This window comes from Salvelinus alpinus, chromosome 3, assembly GCF_045679555.1.
Source record: "Salvelinus alpinus chromosome 3, SLU_Salpinus.1, whole genome shotgun sequence".
Taxonomy (NCBI): domain Eukaryota; kingdom Metazoa; phylum Chordata; class Actinopteri; order Salmoniformes; family Salmonidae; genus Salvelinus; species Salvelinus alpinus.
In genome coordinates, this window is record NC_092088.1 from 34,956,720 (window position 1) to 34,977,179 (window position 20,460).

General features: G+C 41.4%; 1 protein-coding gene across 1 annotated transcript in view; it reads right to left on the bottom strand.

The window, feature by feature from the left end:
* Positions 1-501: 501 nt before the first annotated feature.
* Positions 502-20,460, bottom strand: part of LOC139570594 (eukaryotic translation initiation factor 3 subunit L-like) — a 31,552-nt gene continuing 11,593 nt past the window's right edge. The window contains exons 4-15 of the mRNA XM_071392576.1: positions 10,299-10,378; positions 9,406-9,467; positions 9,157-9,226; positions 8,976-9,049; positions 7,731-7,902; positions 7,323-7,477; positions 4,347-4,517; positions 3,443-3,576; positions 2,957-3,130; positions 2,583-2,772; positions 983-1,063; positions 502-737 (exon numbers count right to left, since the gene is read on the bottom strand). Of these exons, the coding sequence (XP_071248677.1) occupies positions 654-737; positions 983-1,063; positions 2,583-2,772; positions 2,957-3,130; positions 3,443-3,576; positions 4,347-4,517; positions 7,323-7,477; positions 7,731-7,902; positions 8,976-9,049; positions 9,157-9,226; positions 9,406-9,467; positions 10,299-10,378 (1,447 nt within the window). The 3' untranslated portion in view covers positions 502-653. The remainder of the gene's footprint in view (positions 738-982; positions 1,064-2,582; positions 2,773-2,956; positions 3,131-3,442; positions 3,577-4,346; positions 4,518-7,322; positions 7,478-7,730; positions 7,903-8,975; positions 9,050-9,156; positions 9,227-9,405; positions 9,468-10,298; positions 10,379-20,460) is intronic.

Consider the following 20,460-nt stretch of genomic DNA (forward strand, 5'->3'; position numbering starts at 1 on the left):
CAACTTGACATCTGTGGCATTGTGTTGTGTGACAAAACACATTTTACAGTGTCCCCAGCACAAGGTGCACCTGCGTAATGATCATGTGGTTTAATCAGCTTCTTAATATGCCACACCTGTCAGGTGGCTGGATTATTTTAGCATATAAGAATTGCTCACTAACAGGGATGTAAACAAACGTGCACAACATTTGAGAGAAATAAGCTTTCTGTGCGTATGGAAAATCTGGGATTTTTAAAATTTCAGCTCATGAAACATGGGACCAACATTTTACATGTTGCGTTTATATTTTTGTTCAGTGTAAATATCTAATCTCATAGCAGTTGAAATAAATTATAATACAAAACTCTGAAGTCCTATAAATAACTGGTGGCACTTTTGAGAGAAAAGATATTGATAGCTAAATGTTGCCATCTAGTGGTTCTGATTTAGCTGATTAACTACTGTACTGTTTGAGAAAGGTACTAAAATCACAGTATAAATTATCACAATGACTCCATGTGCAACCCAACAAAACATGGCTTTTAGCTCACCACTTCATCCTTTATTGTTAAATTAAAAAAGCATTATCGACCGTTCTGTTGGAGGATCAACAGAGCCAAGACAGAGAGCCAGGTAGGCTGGATTTAGCAGCTGTAAATCAAAGGTCCGACTCATGTGGCCCGGGTGGTTGTGGTGGCGGCTGTGGCAATGGTGCTGGCTCCACTCATAGCCATCTTCTTCAGCGTTCTGTTCAACTGCATGGCGAATAACACAAGTACAAACTGAGTAAACATTTTTTACATTTTTATTGGAATAAACCAAATTCAATAGCAGATAAGGAGCCTTTAACTTTCCTATTAAGTGACTTAAAAATATCTAATAATTAAATACAGAAGCAAATGTCTGCAATGTAACAGAAATACTATGATAAAGGTAAACAAAGACTGTTGCTACCTGGAAATACTGCTGTAAAGTAATTTGAAAATGTATAATCTCTCACCTCCTCAAACTTGTGGATCTGTCTGATGAAGAAGTCTCCATAACGGCGGGCCACCTTGGTGTCTGCGATGTGGATCATGTCCTGCAGGAACATAACAGACAGGGAATACAGGTTACTTCACTACATTATGTCCAAAGAGTTAATTCCATATTGACGGAGTTACTACATTAAAACCTCTTTGGGATAGGGGGCAGCATTTTCACTTTTGGATGAATTGGTGCCCAAATTGAACGGCCCCCTACTCTATCCCAGATGACAATATATGCATATTATTATTACTATTGGATAGAAAACTCTGAAGTTTCTAAAACCGTTTGAATTATGTCTGTGAGTATAACAGAACTCATTTGGCAGGCAAACTTCCAAACAGGAAGTGAAAAATCTGAAATGGGTTGATGTGAAAGTCATCGCCTATTCAAATCTCTGTCATTTATGGATCTGTATGCACTCCATACGCCTTCCACTAGATGTCAACAGTCGGTAGAACGTGGAATGAAGCCTCTAGTGTGATGTGGGGCCAGATGGGAGCTATTTGAGTGACTGGTCTGGCAGAGTTCCAGTTCCTGGCCACGCACGCTAGCCATGTGATGTCCATGTGTGCCATGAGTTATATAGACATGAAGAAATGCTCCGGTTGGGACGTTATTGGATATATATGATAACAACATCCTAAAGATTGATTTTCTACTAATTTTGACCAGTTTATTCGGCTTGTAATATAACTTTTTGAAGATTTCATCCGACGTTTGCATTCAATGCGCCGGTGTTTGGACACGTGTACTACACATGCTAGATAAAGTTGCTAATATGACATAAGTAATGGACTTCGAACAAAAAAAACGATTTATTGTGGAAATAGGATTCCTGGCATTGCATTCTGATGAAGATATTCAAAGGTAAGGGAATATTTATGATGTAATTTCGTATTTCTGTTGACTCCAACATGGCGGAGAAATGTTATTTATATTTGAGCGCCGTCTCAGATTATTACATGGTGTGCTTTTTACTAGTTTTTTTATATATTTTTTTAAATCTGACACAGCGGTTGCATTAAGAACCAGTGTATCTTTAATTATATGTAAAACATTTATCTTTCATCAAAGTTTATGATGAGTATTTATGTTAGATGACGGGTCTCTAAAATTTCTCCGGATATTTTGGAGCCATTTCTGAACATGGCGCCAATGTAAACCAAGATTTGTGGCTATAAATATGCACATTATCGAACAAAACATAAATGTATTGTGTAACATGATGTCATATGAGTGTGATCTGATGAAGATGTTCAAAGGTTAGTGATTAATTTAATCTCTATTTCTGGGTTTTGTGAAAGCTATCTTTGCTGGGAAAAATGGCTGTGTGTTTTTTGGATTTGGTGGTGAGCTAACATAAATGTTGTGTTTTCGCTGTAAAACATTTTTTTTTTTTTTTTTTTAATCGGACATGTTGGCTGGATTTACAAGATGTTTATCTTTCATTTGCTGTATGAAAGGGGGGGGGGGGGATCCGCTAGCAGAACGTCTGTCCTAGAAAGGTTAAACAGAATCTAAAACGCGGTGAGTGGGCTCTGTGTAACGACACATCTAACACACACACACACCTTGTCAATGTAGAAGTCGACCTCGGAGGCGGACTGGAATTCTCCGTCCAAGGCAGAGATGCCGCTGGTCCACACCAGGTTCTTCATCTTGTGTTTGAAGACCAGAAGCTGGATGCGGAACTCCTGCTCAGTCATGTCTAGGAACCCTGCCAGCTTGGCCACAGGCATGGTGGTGTAGAGCTTCAGGAAACTGTACAGCAGAGACATGGAGCAGGGTGAGGTTAGAGGGGGAAACCAAGGAACCATGTTAGAGAGCAATGCTAGAGAGCTGGGTCTTGTTCAGTAGGGAGAAATATTTTGAAACGAAGTGAAACAGGGAGGTGCTGAACTTGACTGACTGTAGCAGCTCACCCGACTCTGAGATAACTCGTTACCTGCGGATGGTAGAGAGCTGGGCCTGTTGCTGCACCTCCTCAGCGAACACCTTGAGCTGCTGCTGGAAGGGCTCCTTGTGGTAGTTGGGGAGCACATTATCGTAGTTGGGCACCACCGGGGACAAGAACTTGGGACAGGCGAAGCTGAACAGCTCCTCAAACACCTGCAGGTCTCTGAGGTCACAAAGTCATGGCAGTCAAGTCTCAAACACCAACTATGGCCCAATTCAAAATCGAACTGTAGACCCTTACGCCCTATGCACCTGTGGCGATCTGAGTGGATTTGACAGGTGCAAGTAAGCAATGTGGTAATAGCTCCACCTCGCCCTCTGATAAGGCAGGTGGAAGTTTCACTATATTGCTTAGACCAAACAAATCCTGTCTGTCAGATCTCCACATAGGGCTTGATTTGGGATTGGGCCTATAAATCCCTCTAGCCCCTAGTTCCCACAGTATGGTAGTAAGCGTAGACTTTCTCTCGCTCACCCCTTCTGCATGCGGAGCATCTTGTCTCCGTACTTCTCCCTGAGCTGGGTGTGGATGCTTTCGTCGATGCGCATGGGGTACATGGTCAGGGCTATTGCCAACAGCCCGTGCATCTGCTCGTTCTGCTTGCTGATCTGGAAGAGCAGGAAGAAGTAACTCAACCAATTACCAGGGTCGTGTTCATTTTAAAACGTTTTCCATTATGTGCCCTAATGATCATCACCCAGCTCTGAGAGGGAGATGTCCATCATAATCAGTAATGTAGTTATCACATGTTAGGCCCACTGACCAATATTCCCCCCCAAAAAAATCTACCACTGAGAACATTGTAAGTCTTGTGAGCATTCTGTGCAACTTTCTGCATGCATTTACTGTGAACATGGAGGCTGTACCCGCTTCCAGTTAATTTTAGACATTTGCCAAGTAAACTACTGAGGCTATTTGGCCTATCAGTGGCCTACTAACAAAAACAAGGGATCAAATGCATCCCATAACATTTTCATATGGAAATAGCTATTGATTTCATCCTATAGTGGCCTATATGGTGTTCAATGTTGGCCTATTCTATTAGATGTAAAAACATTACGCAGGGCTTGACATTAAACTTTTTTCTTTTTAGTTGTCTGAAAGCTCAAGTCACATGTTTAAAAATAGAAAATGGTCTGTTAACTTCTCTAGGGTAGGGGGCAGTATTTGGAATTTTGGAAGAAATGCATGCCCAAATTAAACTGCCTGCTTCTCGGGCCCAGGAAGCAAATGTTGGAAGCAATCACTCCCCCATGGCTGAACAAAGAAATAGCTAATTATTGCCATGTTATAGCTAACAATATCAACATCTGCGCGGGCTGGCATTTCTTCTGTGCGGCAGTCCTGAAGGTGCATGCGCACAAACATTGTCACTGACCATCTCATATTTATAGGTGGACCTCTGGAACATGTTCCTGGTCCTCTGGATGTAGAGTAGGATGTTGGCGAAGACACGGATGGCATCCTGGTACCTCCTCATCATCAGGTAGGCAAAGCCCACGTAGTAGTAGGTGGTGATCTGGCACTCAGGCACACGAGAGTACATACTCTGAGAGATTAAATATAAAGTAGAGGGAAGTGACTGGGTTAGAACAAATAGGGAATCAATTGGAGAGAGAAATATGGAGTAGAAATATGGATAGAGGGGTCTCAACAGTTAAGGCCCACTCCTTAATTCGTAGGTCTGTCAATATCAGAGAGTGGGCATAGATACGGAGACAGTACAGGTGCATCAAAGCTGGGACCCGAGAGACTGAAAAGCAGCTTCTATCTCCAGGGCATCAGACTGTTAAATAGTCACTACTAGCCGGCCTCAGACCAGTACCCTGCCCTGAACTTTAGTAACTTACTAGCCGGCTACCACCCGGTACTCAACCCTGCACGCTAGAGACTGCTGCCCTATGTCCATAGTCATTGAACACAGGTCACTTTAATAATGTTTACAGCTCGGGGATATGATCCAGCAACCTTTCGGTTACTGGCCCAACGCTCTAACCACTTGGCCGGAAAAAATTATATGAAAAGCCGATTAAACTTGCCGGCCAAAATGACCAGGAGAAAAACTAAAACACTGTTAAAGAATGCTTTTTATTAATTGATGGAAATACCAGTTGATGGAAAATACATTTGACAGTCATGCTTATCAGTCTATAGATTAATTTGCATATTTATTTTGGGGGGGATTTACATTGTTCCGTGTCCATCTTCGTTAGCTTTTTGATAAATAAGATGCATGAGGACTATCAGACACGCACAGCATTTTGACTTCTCAACTGGTAATTGAAGTGCGCCTCACACCACTTTACAATGTGAGCTGGAGGCAGTATGCATTTAAAAAACTTACTTTATTTGAAACGTGAATGTCTTATTTCATATTATGAGGCATGTCTTACCTTGCTTCAAAGTTGCCTATAGGCAAAATCCGACTACGGAAATGTGGAGGCAATTATTTTATAAAGACTTCATAGGCAGCATGTGAGTTTCAAGTTAGGGGAAGATTACAATTTATCCTACCATTTCTACCGTTCTGCGTTCCAGTTATGATTTTTATATGCACGTTTTCATGGAACAGTTTCATTTCAATAACGTGTTCATTTCTCAAAATCATTGTCACGTGGTTAATCATAAAAATCTGAATTAGAATTACAAATATCTAAAAATCAAGTAAACTATTTCAAGATTACCAGCCTCTGCCATATGGACACATTGATATACCGTGATCCATTGGTGCTAAAGAAATGAGCGCATGGAACTCAAAGCTTGTAGGCCAATGCAGTAGTACATAACTCTTTCACACAGAGTGGTGATTATCGAGGGGGAGCTTGTTGGAACGATTTTTTAAAATAGTGTACTGAGGAACTAGAGTTTTAATATAGCATTCACAATGGATGTTAAAAAAAACACTTTCATACATTTCCCTGCAATTGGTCAGGTACTTATGCGTGCTCAGAGAAACCAGACATGCTCATTGCTCACATGGAGCACTCCAAACAAAACACAACATTTAAAAAGTACACAAATCTTTACAATTATGGTTATGAAATAAACCAAAACTTGTTTCTCACAACTGCAGCAGGTTGTGAAATCTGAAAACAACATTTCCACTCAGAATGAGAACGGTAAATTACTTGTAATTAATACATAAATTAACATAAGTTTATGTAACCAAATTGTGTGGATTAACAGTACATTTACTACTGGTGACATACAAATCTATTCCCCATTACATACTGTATTTATTTATCAAAGGGCAAACAATTCACACAATGAATGCGCAAGAAATGGCGGGAGACAGCTGAACCATTCTGGAGAGAGACTCATTGATATCTTAGCTAAACATATTAAATTACACCCAAGAAATTATCTTCACACATATTTTAGATGCTTTTCACTGACACCCACAACTCACTAATTCAGGCTTACGAGCTTGTGATTTGAAACAATCCACAGAAATGTTATTTAATTAGATAATGATCCTCAATTCCTATGTGGCTAAGTCATGCTTTCTTTCTGGTGAAGTATTTTCAATTGTTTAATTTCTTTCTGTATAGACAGGAGTAATTATATAATTTTGGCAAATGTATTTCCATGTACTTCTCTATTGGACCCACAGCCATGCCATTTATGTCCTGTTATACTTTTTTTCTTTGTCCAGAAGCCAAAGGCACAATCCTAGTCTTATTAGCAACCCATCCTAGTTGTTGCATCTTTAGATTCCCCCTCTTAAGTTTTTAACGGAGATTTTCACCACAGTCACATATGGAACTGCTATCAGGTGCACTGTTTAGAAGGGCGTTTTCTCATGGGCACTTTTTAGAAAGGTGTTCACCCGCGAATTGTATTTTGACAAATGTTATAAAATGTTTTATTGGCTGTTTCATTACATGAGCTGCATGTTCTGTTAAAATGAATTACCATAATCGACATGTGATTTCTGTCATTCTGAGCACCGAGGGTGCATATGGGTCCGGAAAATTGAAATCTTCCCTGTCACATTATCCAGCACCACATTTTCCAAACGGAAACCCTGCTTCATATGTATGTATTTGTATTCTAGTTAAGGCTCATCCTAAATGACTACTGCTGTGCACACCTTTTCGATTCATATACTGTCCATAACACACACCATCATATACATATATTTATATTCAGAACACTGACATTGCTCGTTCTAATATTCCTTTCCTATTGTTAGTTATTACTGCACTGTTGGAGCTAGGAACGTAAGCATTTCACTACACCCATGTTAACATCTGTATAATATGTGTATGTGACTAATACATTTGATTCGATTTGGAGATGCATCTTCAGCTGTACGAACATTGACAGTACTACTACACAGAGGCCAGTGTACCTTCTTGTTGAGTTCGATGTTCTCCAGGACTTTGATGGCCTGGTAGTAGTCCCCGAGCAGAGAATGTAGCCTCAGCAGCCCCACCAGGCTGAAGTATCCCAGCATCTTATACAGGGAATGACGGCCATACTCGCCAGCCACACTCTCTGGATCGCCTGCGACACAAAACACAACCTGTTAGAGCTGTGGCACAGGAACCTTGGACTGCATCAACCATTCAGTATTGATCACTGAGAAGAATGTGGTGTAAGACAATGTCAAAATATTTTGCTACAAATTATATATCGTTATGTTATGTTATATTAAATGTTATGTCATAATATATCACTACAAACAATATATTTTTATAACGATATGCAACAATATATCAATGCATATACAATGCATCTACAGCTGTAACTTCTTTACCTCCACTGGTGTAGACCTCCAGCTGGCGGTTGATGTTGCTCTTGTCCACCAGCGAGTGGAGCACGTTTAGAACGCTGTGGACATTCCAGATCTTGGGGTTGTTCCTCAGGAACTCAATCTCCTCCTCAGACTTCTTGGCTGTCTTGCAGCGATACTGGCTGAACGACTGGAACTGGTTGGGGAAGAAGAGTGACCTTGTTAACTTCTTATTCAAATGCAGTCACAATTCCATGTGTCATAGCAGCTTCAAGACAGAGGGGTACCAAATTAATGCCATAGATGAAAAGAATTGCCAGAAAAGTACACTACTGTTCACAAGTTTGGGGTCACTTGGAAATGTCCTTGTTTTTGAAAGAAAAGCAAAAATGTGGGTCCATTAAAACAACATCAAATTGATCAGAAATACTGTGTAGAAATTGTTAATGTTGTAAGTGACTATTGTAGCTGGAAACAGCAGATTTTTTATGGAATATCTACATAGGTATACAGAGGCCCATTATCAGCAACCATCACTCCTGTGTTCCAATGGCACATTGTGTTAGCTAATCCAAGTTTGATTTTAAAAGGCTAATTGATCATTAGAAACCCCTTTTCCATTTATGTTTGCACAACTTTTGTGGGTTCGATAACAGGCTCAAAATGGCCAGAAACAAATAACTTACTTCTGAAACTCGTCAGTCTATTCTTGTTCTAAGAAATGAAGGCTATTCCATGCGAGAAATTGCCAAGAAATTGAAGATCTCGTACAATGCTGTGTACTACTCCCTTCACAGAACAGCGCAAACTGGCTCTAACCAGAATGAAAAGAAGAGTGGGAGACCCCGGTGCACAACTGAGCAAGAGGGCAAGTACATTAGAGTGTCTAGTATGAGAAACAGACGCCTCACAAGTCCTCAACTGGCAGCTTAATTAAATAGTACCCGCAAAACACCAGTCTCAACGTCAACAGTGAGGAGGCGACTCCGGGATGCTGGCCTTCTAGGCAGAGTTTCTCTGCCCATTTTAATCTTTTCTTTTTATTGGGCAGTCTGAGATATGGCTTTTTCTTTGCAACTCTGCCTAGAATGCCAGCATCCCGGAGTCGCCTCTTCACTGTTGACGTTGAGACTGATACTATTTAATGAAGCTGCTTTTCTTTCTCAAAACAAGGACATTTCTAAGTGACCCCAAACTTTTGAATGGTAGTGTACATTTAGAAGCTGAAAAACTAATACACATGCAACATACCAAACTATGTTAATTTACCTGATAAATGAATTCATCAATTATGTCCCAGAGCCACTGGTTGGGCAGCTCCAATGGGGCGGGTCCATCTGCATCTATATAGAACAATATATACCTGCTTATTGAGGATTTGAAAACATCCAATGTAACAGTGTATTATGAAAATATATTAAGACAACAAATATTTAGTACTCAGACTTACTTAGAATGTAGTTGAAGAGGTTGCAGTAATTGTAGTAAGACTCAAATCTCTGGTCGAGAGTGGGTCCTCCCTAATGGTCAAAGAACACAAAAGCATTATTTAAGTAAAGTCTTCCAAGTAGTGACATTATTATATTTCTGTCCACTGTATATCCATTGGATTAAATCCATCCCGGACAGGAGATGTTTGGTTTATATTTGAAAGCCGATGGGGGTTAAACAATGTTTCTGTGGCAGGATAGATACTCACACTGACTTTAGCATAGATGTGTCTGTAGTACAACTCCTTATACAGGATCAGGAACACAGCATCTGAATGGGCCAACAGCAACAGTGAGCAAGCGCAACAAGATAGAATGGCACAACATTCTTTGCCTTCTTCGCTTGCTGGCATTTATTGTAATGAATCTTGACCTGGAGGCAGCTCTGCAGTGGTCAACAGCTGGCACAGGTCATAAAATCTGATTTGAACCCTAACCACACTTCAAACCCTAATGTCTAACCCTAAAAACCAAATAACACATTTTTACAATATTTTGAGTGCAGCTGGCCCACTGAGCAGAAATCGCTTTTTTCTGCTTCCAAGGCAAGACTCATGACAAACATTAACCTGTGCATTCTTCCCACTTCATTGTCAATGGAGAACAGCAACAGCATGAATATTCTACAGAGGCAGGAAACTAGTTTGTGAACCACATGGTCTCCACTCTATTAGCAAACAGCTCTAAAGAAAGCAGAGAACACCCTAATGGATACTAGACATCCTGTTTAAAGTTTAAACTCCTACCATCAGGTCCACATTTCTCTGTCCACCGTTGAAAAAACAACAAATAAAGACATTCACTCATGCTGCCATAACATGTATCCTTTTCAAAAATGCTACTACTGCACGCCACACAATAATAAGTTGAACTTTTTTCACTCCAGCAACTGTTCAATAAATGTGTGGTCCACGTTATTTTATGTCACAATTCTTGTGTGATGTCTGTTTTTGGATATGATTCTGCTGCAAAAACCAACTAACCCCGGAGAGATAATGTCTTCTACTTAGTACTACTAACTACCACCATTCGTGTCCATGATCATCTGAACAGGCTTGTGCCCAAACTGGAAGGAGAAACAGCAGTAGACTGGCGCACTCACCGTTTCCAACAAGGGAAGCGATGGCCTCAGACTCTGGCCAGGGAGACGTTTTGAAGAAGCGGTCAGTCAGCTTGTTCCAGCTGAGGAGAGAGGGGAGAATGTGTAAAATGAAAACTTTCAACTTTAGTGTTTTAAAATGACAGAGCTTTTCTTTCTCAAAACAAGGCCATTTCTATGTGACCCCAAACTTTTGAACGGTGAGTCATTAGTCGACTGAGAATTTTTGGGGGGCCGAGCAGTAGCATATATACACACACACACGAGATGGCCGCGGGGTGGGCACAGCACAAGGGGAGTGTGGATAAAATACACGTCTCTCTCCAGAATGCACTCTCCTGCCAAGTTGTGCACATTCATTGTGTGAATTGTTTGCAGTGCAGTCGGAAAGTATTCAGACGATTTCACTTCTTCTACATTTTGTTACGTTACAGCCTTATTCTAAAATGTATTAAATCTTGATAAATCTACACACAATACCCCATAATGACAAAGCAAAAACAGGTATTTAGACATTTTTGCAAGCAAATGTATTAAAATATACTGAAATATCACATTTACGTAAGTATTCAGACTTTACTCAGTACTTTGTTGAAGCACCGTTGGCAGCGATTACGCTTCGAATCTTCTTGGGTATGACGCTACAAGCTTGGCACACCTGTATTTGGGGATTTCCTCCCATTCTTCTCTGCAGATCCTCTCAAGCTCTGTCGGGTTGGATTAGGCGCTGCACAGCCATTTTCAGGTCACTCCAGACATGTTCGATCGGGTTCAAGCCTGGGCCACTCAAGGACATTCAGAGACTTGTCCCAAAGCCACTCCTGAGGTGTCTTGGCTGTGTGCTTAGGGTCGTTATCGTGATCAGTCTGAGGTTCTGAGCAGGTTTTCATTAAGGATCTCATTGTACTTTCCTCCATTCATCTTTCCATCGATCCTGACTAGTGTCCCAGTCCCTGGTGCTGAAAAACATCCCCACACCATGATAACGCCACCATGCTTTACCATGGAGATGGTGCCAGGTTTCTTCCAGACATGACGCTTGGCAATCAGGCCAAAGAGTTCAATCTTGGTTTCATCAGATCAGAGAATCTTGTTTCTCATTGTCAGAGTCCGTTAGGCGATTTTTGGCAAACTCCAAGCGGACTGTCACTTGCCTTTTACAAAGGAGTGGCTTCCGTCTGGCCACTCTACCACAAAGGCCCAATTGGTGGAGTGCTGCAGAGATGGTTGTCCTTCTGGAAGGTTCTTCCATCTCCACAGAGGAACTCTGGCGCTCTGTCAAAGTGACCATCGGGTTCTTGGTCACCTCCCCGACCAAAGCCCTTCTCCCCGATTGCTCAGTTTGGCCGGGCGGCCAGCTCCAGGAAGAGTTTTTTTTTTTAACACTTCGGAAGACACAAATGTAGCAGCTATTCTGCTACATTTTACATACATGGTACTTTTATATACAGCAATCAATTAATACATTACCAAACACATGTTTTAATCCCATCCCTCAGCCACTCACCATACACCACCCTCGTTTGGTTTCCATGTGTCATATATTTTTCAAATTTGCTGTGATGTTTTACATACATTTTGAACCTTTCTAAATCACATAGTATCCACAGATGAGCTAAAGATGTAAACTTTTCCTACCAGTATTATTGTATTATTGACTGACTATGGCTTTCCAAATCGCCCAACACTTATTTTAAAGGTTAATTTTAAGTGAATGTGATTTTTTAACCATTCCTGAACCAGTGACCAGAAGCAAGCTACATGGGGTCAATACCTAAATAAATGATCTAGTGATTCTGTCTCTCGGCAGCAAAATCTACAGATCTGAGAATGTTGTATTCCCCATATATACCGCTCTGAAAAAAATTAAGAGACCACTTCAAAATTATCAGTTTCTCTGGTTTTACTCTTTATAGGTATGTGTTTGGGTAAAATGAACATTTTTGTTTTATTCTATAAACTACTGACAACATTTCTCCCAAATTCCAAATAAAAATATTGTAATTTAGCGCATTTATTTGCAGAAAATGACAACTGGTCAAAATAACAAAAAACATGCAGTGTTGTCAGACCACGAATAACCAAATACTAATGTTTTAACTTAGGAAGAAATCAATATTTGGTGGAATAATCCTGATTTTCAATCACAGTTTTCATGTGTCTTGCATGCTCTCCACCAGTCTTACACAATGTTGGGTGACTTTACGCCACTCCTAGTGCAAAAATTCAAGCAGCTCGGCTTTGTTTGATGGCTTGTGAACATCTGTTTCCTCTTGACTACATTCCAGAGGTTTTCAAATGGAGTTCAGGTCTGGAGATTGGGCTGGCCATGACAGGGTCTTGATCTGATGGTCCTCCATCCACACCTTGATTGACCTAGCTGTGTCCTGCTGGAAAAACTAATCCTCAAGAGTTGGATTAGGGAACATTGTCAGAGCAAAATGAAGCAAGTTTTCTTCCAGGACAACCTTGAACGTGGCTTGATTCATGTGTCCTTCACAAAGACAAATCTGCCCGATTCCAGCCTTGCTGAAGCACCCCCAGATCATCACCGATCCTCCACCAAATTTCAGTGTGACACTTAAGCTTGAAGGCCTCTCCAGGTCTCAAACCCACTGAAATTTGGTGGAGGACCTTCCTCTAGCCCCACTGAAAGCTGAGATTGAAATTCATAGTTATTCCAGCAAATATTGATTTCTTAACTCTTCCTAAGTAAAAACTTTGTGTTGTTTAAAAATATGAACAGTTGGCGTGGTCGGCATTATTCACCACGATTTACAGTGTAACTGGAGAATCCAAATCAGTGGAGCAGGCACACAGAAACAAGGTAGGCACAGTTCCTACACCTGTTACCACTCATTCTGACATCTTGGGGACATAAGAATCGTATGATGAACAATAGAATACGGACCTAGAAAGCCTGAGCTTATTCAGTAGTCCCATTGTGTTTACGACCAGTCGTAAATATATGGCGTAGGGTAGGTTCCATAAGGATAAGTCCCGAGTGGAGCTAGTACTATGAGAGATCCATGAGTGATACTACAGTGTAGGGTAGGTTACGTGTAGGATAGATCCCTAGGGGACGCAAGTCCCAGCCGCGGAGTGTGTGTATGGATAAATTGTCATGCTTGTGTACTAGTACGGTACATTTTAGAGGAGTAGTCCATTGAGAAGGACCAAAAGAATATGGATGTGAAAGGTTGCCTATAAGTTGAGGAGGAAAGTCACATTCATGGTTAGAAAAGCAAAAAGATATTCTAACGTTGTTTGAACATGATTCGTGTGTATTAGTAGTAGCAATAAGGAGAGAGGTTGGTTTATGCTCTAAATAAATATATTTTGACCTTACACTTTTTTGGTTAACACATGATTCCATGTGTTATTTCACAGTTGTCTTCACAATTATTCTACAATGTAGAAAATAGTAAAAATAAAAATAAACCACTGAATGACTAGGTGTATCCAAACGTTTGACGTGTGTGTGTACACACACACACAATGAAAAGTTTGGGGTACCTTAGAAATATCCTTGTTTTTGAAAGAAAAGCATATTTTTTGTTTATTAAAACATCAAATTGATCAGAAATACAGTGTAGAAATTGTTAATGTTGTAAGTGACTATTGTAGCTGGAAAAGGCAGATTTTGTATGGAATTTCGACATAGGCGTACAGAGGCCCATTATCAGCAACCATCACTCCTGTGTTTCAATGGCCCGTTGTGTTAGCTAATCCAAGTTGATCATTTTAAAAAGGCTAATTGATCATTAGAAAACCCTTTTGCAATTATGTTAGAAACAAAGACCTTTCTTCTGACACTCGTCATTCTATTCTTGTTCTGAAAAATGAAGACCATTCCATGCGAGAAATTGCCAAGAAACTGAAGATATCGTACAACGCTGTGTACTACTACCTTCACAGAATAGCACAAAATGGCTCTAAGCAGAATAGAAAGAGTGGGAGGCCCCGGTGCACAACAGAGGAAGAGGACAAGTACATTAGAGTGTCTAGTTTGAGAAACAGATGCCTCACAAGTCCTCAACTGGCAGCTTCATTAAATAGTACCCGCAAAACACCAGTCCATCTCTGACTGGCCAATAAAAATAAAAGATTAAGATGGGCAAAACACAGACACTGGACAGAGGAAGATTAGAAAAAAGTGTTATGGACAGACTAATCTAAGTTTGAGGTGTTCGGATCACGAAGAACATTTGTGAGACGAAGAAAAAATTAGGATGCCGGAGGAGTGCTTGCTGGAGGAGTGCTATCTGTCAAGCATGGTGGAGGCAAAGTAATGGTCTGGGGGTGCTTTGTTGGTGGTAAAGTGGGAGATTTGTACAAGATAAAAGGGATCCTGAAAAAGGAAGGCTATCACTCTATTTTGCAACGCCATGCGCTTAATTGGAGCCAATTTCCTCCTACAACAGGACAATGACCCAAAGCACAGCTCCAAACTATGCAAGAACTATTTAGGGAAGAAGCAGTCAGCTGGTATTCTGTCTATAATGGAGTGACCAGAACAGTCACCGTATGATACGTAAGAAGTGCCCATCAAGCCAATCCAACTTGTGGGAAGTGCTTCAGGAAGCATGGGGTGAAATCTCTTCAAATTACCTCAAATTGACAACTAGAATGCCAAAGGTCTGCAAGGCTGTAATTGCGGCAAATGGAGGATTCTTTGACGAAAGCAAAGTTTGAAGGACAATTATTATTTCAATTAAAAATCATTATAACCTTGTCAACATCTTGACTTTATTTCCTATTCATTTTGCAACTCATTTCATGTATGTTTTCATGGAAAACAAGGACATTTAAGTGACCCCAAACTTTTGAACGGTAGTGTATATACACACACAAACAAAACACCAGTCAACGGTTTGGACGCACCTACACATGCAATGGTTTTTATTTATTTGTACTATTTTCTACATTGTATAATAATTGTGAAGACATCAATACTACAAAATAACACATGTAATCATGTAACCAAAAAAGTGTTAAATCAAAATATATTTGAGATTCTTCAAAGTTGCCATGACAGCTTTGTACACTCTTGGCATTCTCTCAACCAGTTTCATAAAGTTGTCAACAGGAATGCATTTAAATTAATAGGTGTGCCTTGTTAAAGTTAATTTGTGGAATTACTTTCCTTAATGCGTTTGAGCCAATCAATTGTGTTGTGACAAGGTAGGGGTGGTATACAGAAGACAGGGCTATTTGGTCCATAAAGCTCAAATAAGCAAAGAGAAACGACAGTCCATTACTTTAAGACATTCAGGTCAGTCAACGCCGAAAAGTTTCTTCAAGTGCAGTTGCAAAAACCATGAAGGGCTATGATTTAACTGGCATTCATGAGGACCGCCACAGGAAAGGAAGACCCAGAGTTACTTCTGCTGCAGAGGATGAGTTCAATAGTTAACTGCACCTCAGATTGCTGCCCAAATAATTGCTTCAGAGTTCAAGTAACATACACATCTCAACATCAACTGTTCACAAAGAAACCCCTACTAAAGGACACCAGTAAGGAAACTTGCTTGTGCTAAGAAACACAAGCAATGGACAATAGACCGGTGGAAATCTGTACTTTGGTCTGAAGAATCCAAATTTGAGATTTTTGGTTCCAACCGCCAAGTCTTTGAGAGACAGAGGAGGTGAAAGGAAAATCTCTGCATATGTGGTTCCCACTGTGAAGCATGGAAGACACGTGATGGTGTGGGGGTGCTTTGTTGTGACACTGTCTGATTTATTTAGAATTCAAAGCACACCTAACCAGCTTGGCCATCCCATCTGGTTTGCATTTAGTGGGACTATTTAAAAAAAAAATTGTATATATATATATATACAGTGGGGAGAACAAGTATTTGATACACTGCCGATTTTGCAGGTTTTCCTACTTACAAAGCATGTACAGTGGGGCAAAAAAGTATTTAGTCAGCCACCAATTGTGGTCTGTAATTTTTATCATAGGTACACTTCAACTATGAGATACGGAATCTAAAACAAAAATCCAGAAAATCACATTGTATGATTTTTAAGTAATTAATTTGCATTTTATTGCATGACATAAGTATTTGATACATCAGAAAAGCAGAACTTAATATTTGGTACAGAAACCTTTGTTTGCAATTACAGAGATCATACGTTTCCTGTAGTTCTTGACTAGGTTTGCACACACTGCAGCAGGGATTTTGGCCCACTCCTCCCTACAGATCTTCTCCAGATCCTTCAGGTTTCGGGGCTGTCGCTGGGCAATACGGACTTTCAGCTCCCTCCAAAGATTTTCTATTGGGTTCAGGTCTGGAGACTGGCTAGGCCACTCCAGGACCTTGAGATGCTTCTTACGGAGCCACTCCTTAGTTGCCATGGCTGTGTGCTTCGTGTCGTTGTCATGCTGGAAGACCCAGCCACGACCCATCTTCAATGCTCTTACTGAGGGAAGGAGGTTGTTGGCCAAGATCTCGCGATACATGGCCCCATCCATCCTCCCCTCAATACGGTGCAGTCGTCCTGTCCCCTTTGCAGAAAAGCATCCCCAAAGAATGATGTTTCCACCTCCATGCTTCACGGTTGGGATGGTGTTCTTGGGGTTGTACTCATACTTCTTCTTCCTCCAAACACGGCGAGTGGAGTTAGACCAAAAAGCTCTATTTTTGTCTCATCAGACCACATGACCTTCTCCCATTCCTCCTCTGGATCATCCAGATGGTCATTGGCAAACTTCAGACAGGCCTGGACATGCACTGGCTTAAGCAGGGGGACCTTGCGTGCGCTGCAGGATTTTAATCCATGACGGCGTAGTGTGTTACTAATGGTTTTCTTTGAGACTGTGGTCCCAGCTCTCTTCAGGTCATTGACCAGGTCCTGCCGTGTAGTTCTGGGCTGATCCCTCACCTTCCTCATGATCATTGATGCCCCACGAGGTGAAATCTTGCATGGAGCCCCAGACCGAGGGTGATTGACCGTCATCTTGAACTTCTTCCATTTTCTAATAATTGCGCCAACAGTTGTTTCCTTCTCACCAAGCTGCTTGCCTATTGTCCTGTAGCCCATCCCAGCCTTGTGCAGGTCTACAATTTTATCCCTGATGTCCTTACACAGCTCTCTGGTCTTGGCCATTGTGGAGAGGTTGGAATCTGTTTGATTGTGTGTGGACAGGTGTCTTTTATACAGGTAACGAGTTCAAACAGGTGCAGTTAATACAGGTAATGAGTGGAGAACAGGAGGGCTTCTTAAAGAAAAACTAACAGGTCTGTGAGAGCCGGAATTCTTACTGGTTGGTAGGTGTTCAAATACTTATGTCATGCAATAAAATGCAAATTAATTATTTAAAAATCATACAATGTGATTTTCTGGATTTTTGTTTTAGATTCCGTCTCTCACAGTTGAAGTGTACCTATGATAAAAATTACAGACCTCTACATGCTTTGTAAGTAGGAAAACCTGCAAAATCGGCAGTGTATCAAATACTTGTTCTCCCCACTGTATATATAAATATAAATAAAAGTAATTTTAAAAAAGTTTTAAAATATATATATATATATACAGTGCTCAAAAAAATAAAGGGAACACTTAAACAACACAATGTAACTCCAAGTCAATCACACTTCTGTGAAATCAAACTGTCCACTTAGGAAGCAACACTGATTGACAATACATTTCACATGCTGTTGTGCAAATGGAATAGACAAAAGGTGGAAATTATAGGCAATTAGCAAGACACCCCCAATAAAGGAGTGATTCTGCAGGTGGTGACCACAGACCACTTCTCAGTTCCTATGCTTCCTGGCTGATGTTTTGGTCACTTTTGAATGCTGGCGGTGCTCTCACTCTAGTGGTAGCATGAGACGGAGTCTACAACCCACACAAGTGGCTCAGGTAGTGCAGCTCATCCAGGATGGCACATCAATGCGAGCTGTGGCAAGAAGGTTTGCTGTGTCTGTCAGCGTAGTGTCCAGAACATGGAGGCGCTACCAGGAGACAGGCCAGTACATCAGGAGACGTGGAGGAGGCCGTAGGAGGGCAACAACCCAGCAGCAGGACCGCTACCTCCGCCTTTGTGCAAGGAGGAGCACTGCCAGAGCCCAGCAAAATGACCTCCAGCAGGCCACAAATGTGCATGTGTCAGCATATGGTCTCACAAGGGCTCTGAGGATCTCATCTCGGTACCTAATGGCAGTCAGGCTACCTCTGGCGAGCACATGGAGGGCTGTGCGGCCCCACAAAGAAATGCCACCCCACACCATGACTGACCCACCGCCAAACCGGTCATGCTGGAGGATGTTGCAGGCAGCAGAACGTTCTTCACGGCGTCTCCAGACTCTGTCACGTCTGTCACATGTGCTCATGTGCTCAGTGTGAACCAGATTTCATCTGTGAAGAGCACAGGGCGCCAGTGGCGAATTTGCCAATCTTGGTGTTCTCTGGCAAATGCCAAACGTCCTGCACGGTGTTGGGCTGTAAGCACAACCCCCACCTGTGGACGTCGGGCCCTCATACCACCCTCATGGAGTCTGTTTCTGACCGTTTGAGCAGACACATGCACATTTGTGGCCTGCTGGAGGTCATTTTGCAGGGCTCTGGCAGTGCTCCTCCTTGCACAAAGGCGGAGGTAGCGGTCCTGCTGCTGGGTTGTTGCCCTCCTACGGCCTCCTCCACGTCTCCTGATGTACTGGCCTGTCTCCTGGTAGCGCCTCCATGCTCTGGACACTACGCTGACAGACACAGCAAACCTTCTTGCCACAGCTCGCATTGATGTGCCATCCTGGATGAGCTGCACTACCTGAGCCACTTGTGTGGGTTGTAGACTCCGTCTCATGCTACCACTAGAGTGAAAGCACCACCAGCATTCAAAAGTGACCAAAACATCAGCCAGGAAGCATAGGAACTGAGAAGTGGTCTGTGGTCACCACCTGCAGAATCACTCCTTTATTGGGGGTGTCTTGCTAATTGCCTATAATTTCCACCTTTTGTCTATTCCATTTGCACAACAGCATGTGAAATTTATTGTCAATCAGTGTTGCTTCGTAAGTGGACAGTTTGATTTCACAGAAGTGTGATTGACTTGGAGTTACATTGTGTTGTTTAAGTGTTCCCTTAATTTTTTTGAGCAGTGTATATATGCACACACACAGTTGAAGTCATAAGTTTACATACACCTTAGCCAAATACATTTAAACTCAGTTTTCACAATTCCTGACATTTAATCGAAGTAAAAATTCCCTGTCTTAGGTCAGTTAGGATCACCACTTTATTTTAAGAATGTGAAATGTCAGAATAATAGGAGACTGATTTATTTCAGCTTTTATTTCTTTCATCACATTCCCAGTGGGTCAGAAGTTTACATACACTCAATTAGTATTTGGTAGCATTGCCTTTAAATGTTTTTACTTGGGTAAAACGTTTCACGTAGCCTTCCACAAGCTTCCCACAATAAGTTGGGTGAATTTTGGCCCATTCCTCCTGACAGAGAAGTTGTAACTGAGTCAGGTTTGTAGGCCTCCTTGCTCACACACGCTTTTTCAGTTCTGCCCACATGGGACCCCAATCTATGGGATTGAGGTCAGGGCTTGTGATGGCCACTCCAATACCTTGACTTTGTTGTCCTTAAGCAATTTTGCCACAACTTCGGAAGTATGCTTGGGGTCATTGTCCATTTGGAAGACCCATTTGCCACCAAGCTTAAACTTCCTGACTGATATCTTGAGATGATGCTTCAATATATCTACATAATTTTCCTCCCTCATGATGCCATCTATTTTGTGAAGTGCACCAGTCCCTCCTTTAGCAAAGCACAGAACGCATCCCCTTCCTGAGTGGTATGACGGCTGCGTGGTCCCATTGGTGTTTATACTTGCGTACTACTGTTTGTACAGATGAGCCCGGTACCTTCAGGCATTTGGAAATTGCTCCCAAGGATGAACCAGACTTGGAGGTCAACAATTTTTTTCTGAGGTCTTGGTTGATTTCTTTTGATTTTCTCATGATGTCAAGCAAAGAGGCACTGAGTTTGAAGGTTGGCAATGAAATACATCCACAGGTACACCTCCAATTGACTCAAATTATGTCAATTAGACTATCAAAAGCTTTTAAAGCCATGACATAATTTTCTGGAATTTTACAAGCTGTCAACTTAGTATATGTAAACTTCTGACCCACAGGAATTGTGATA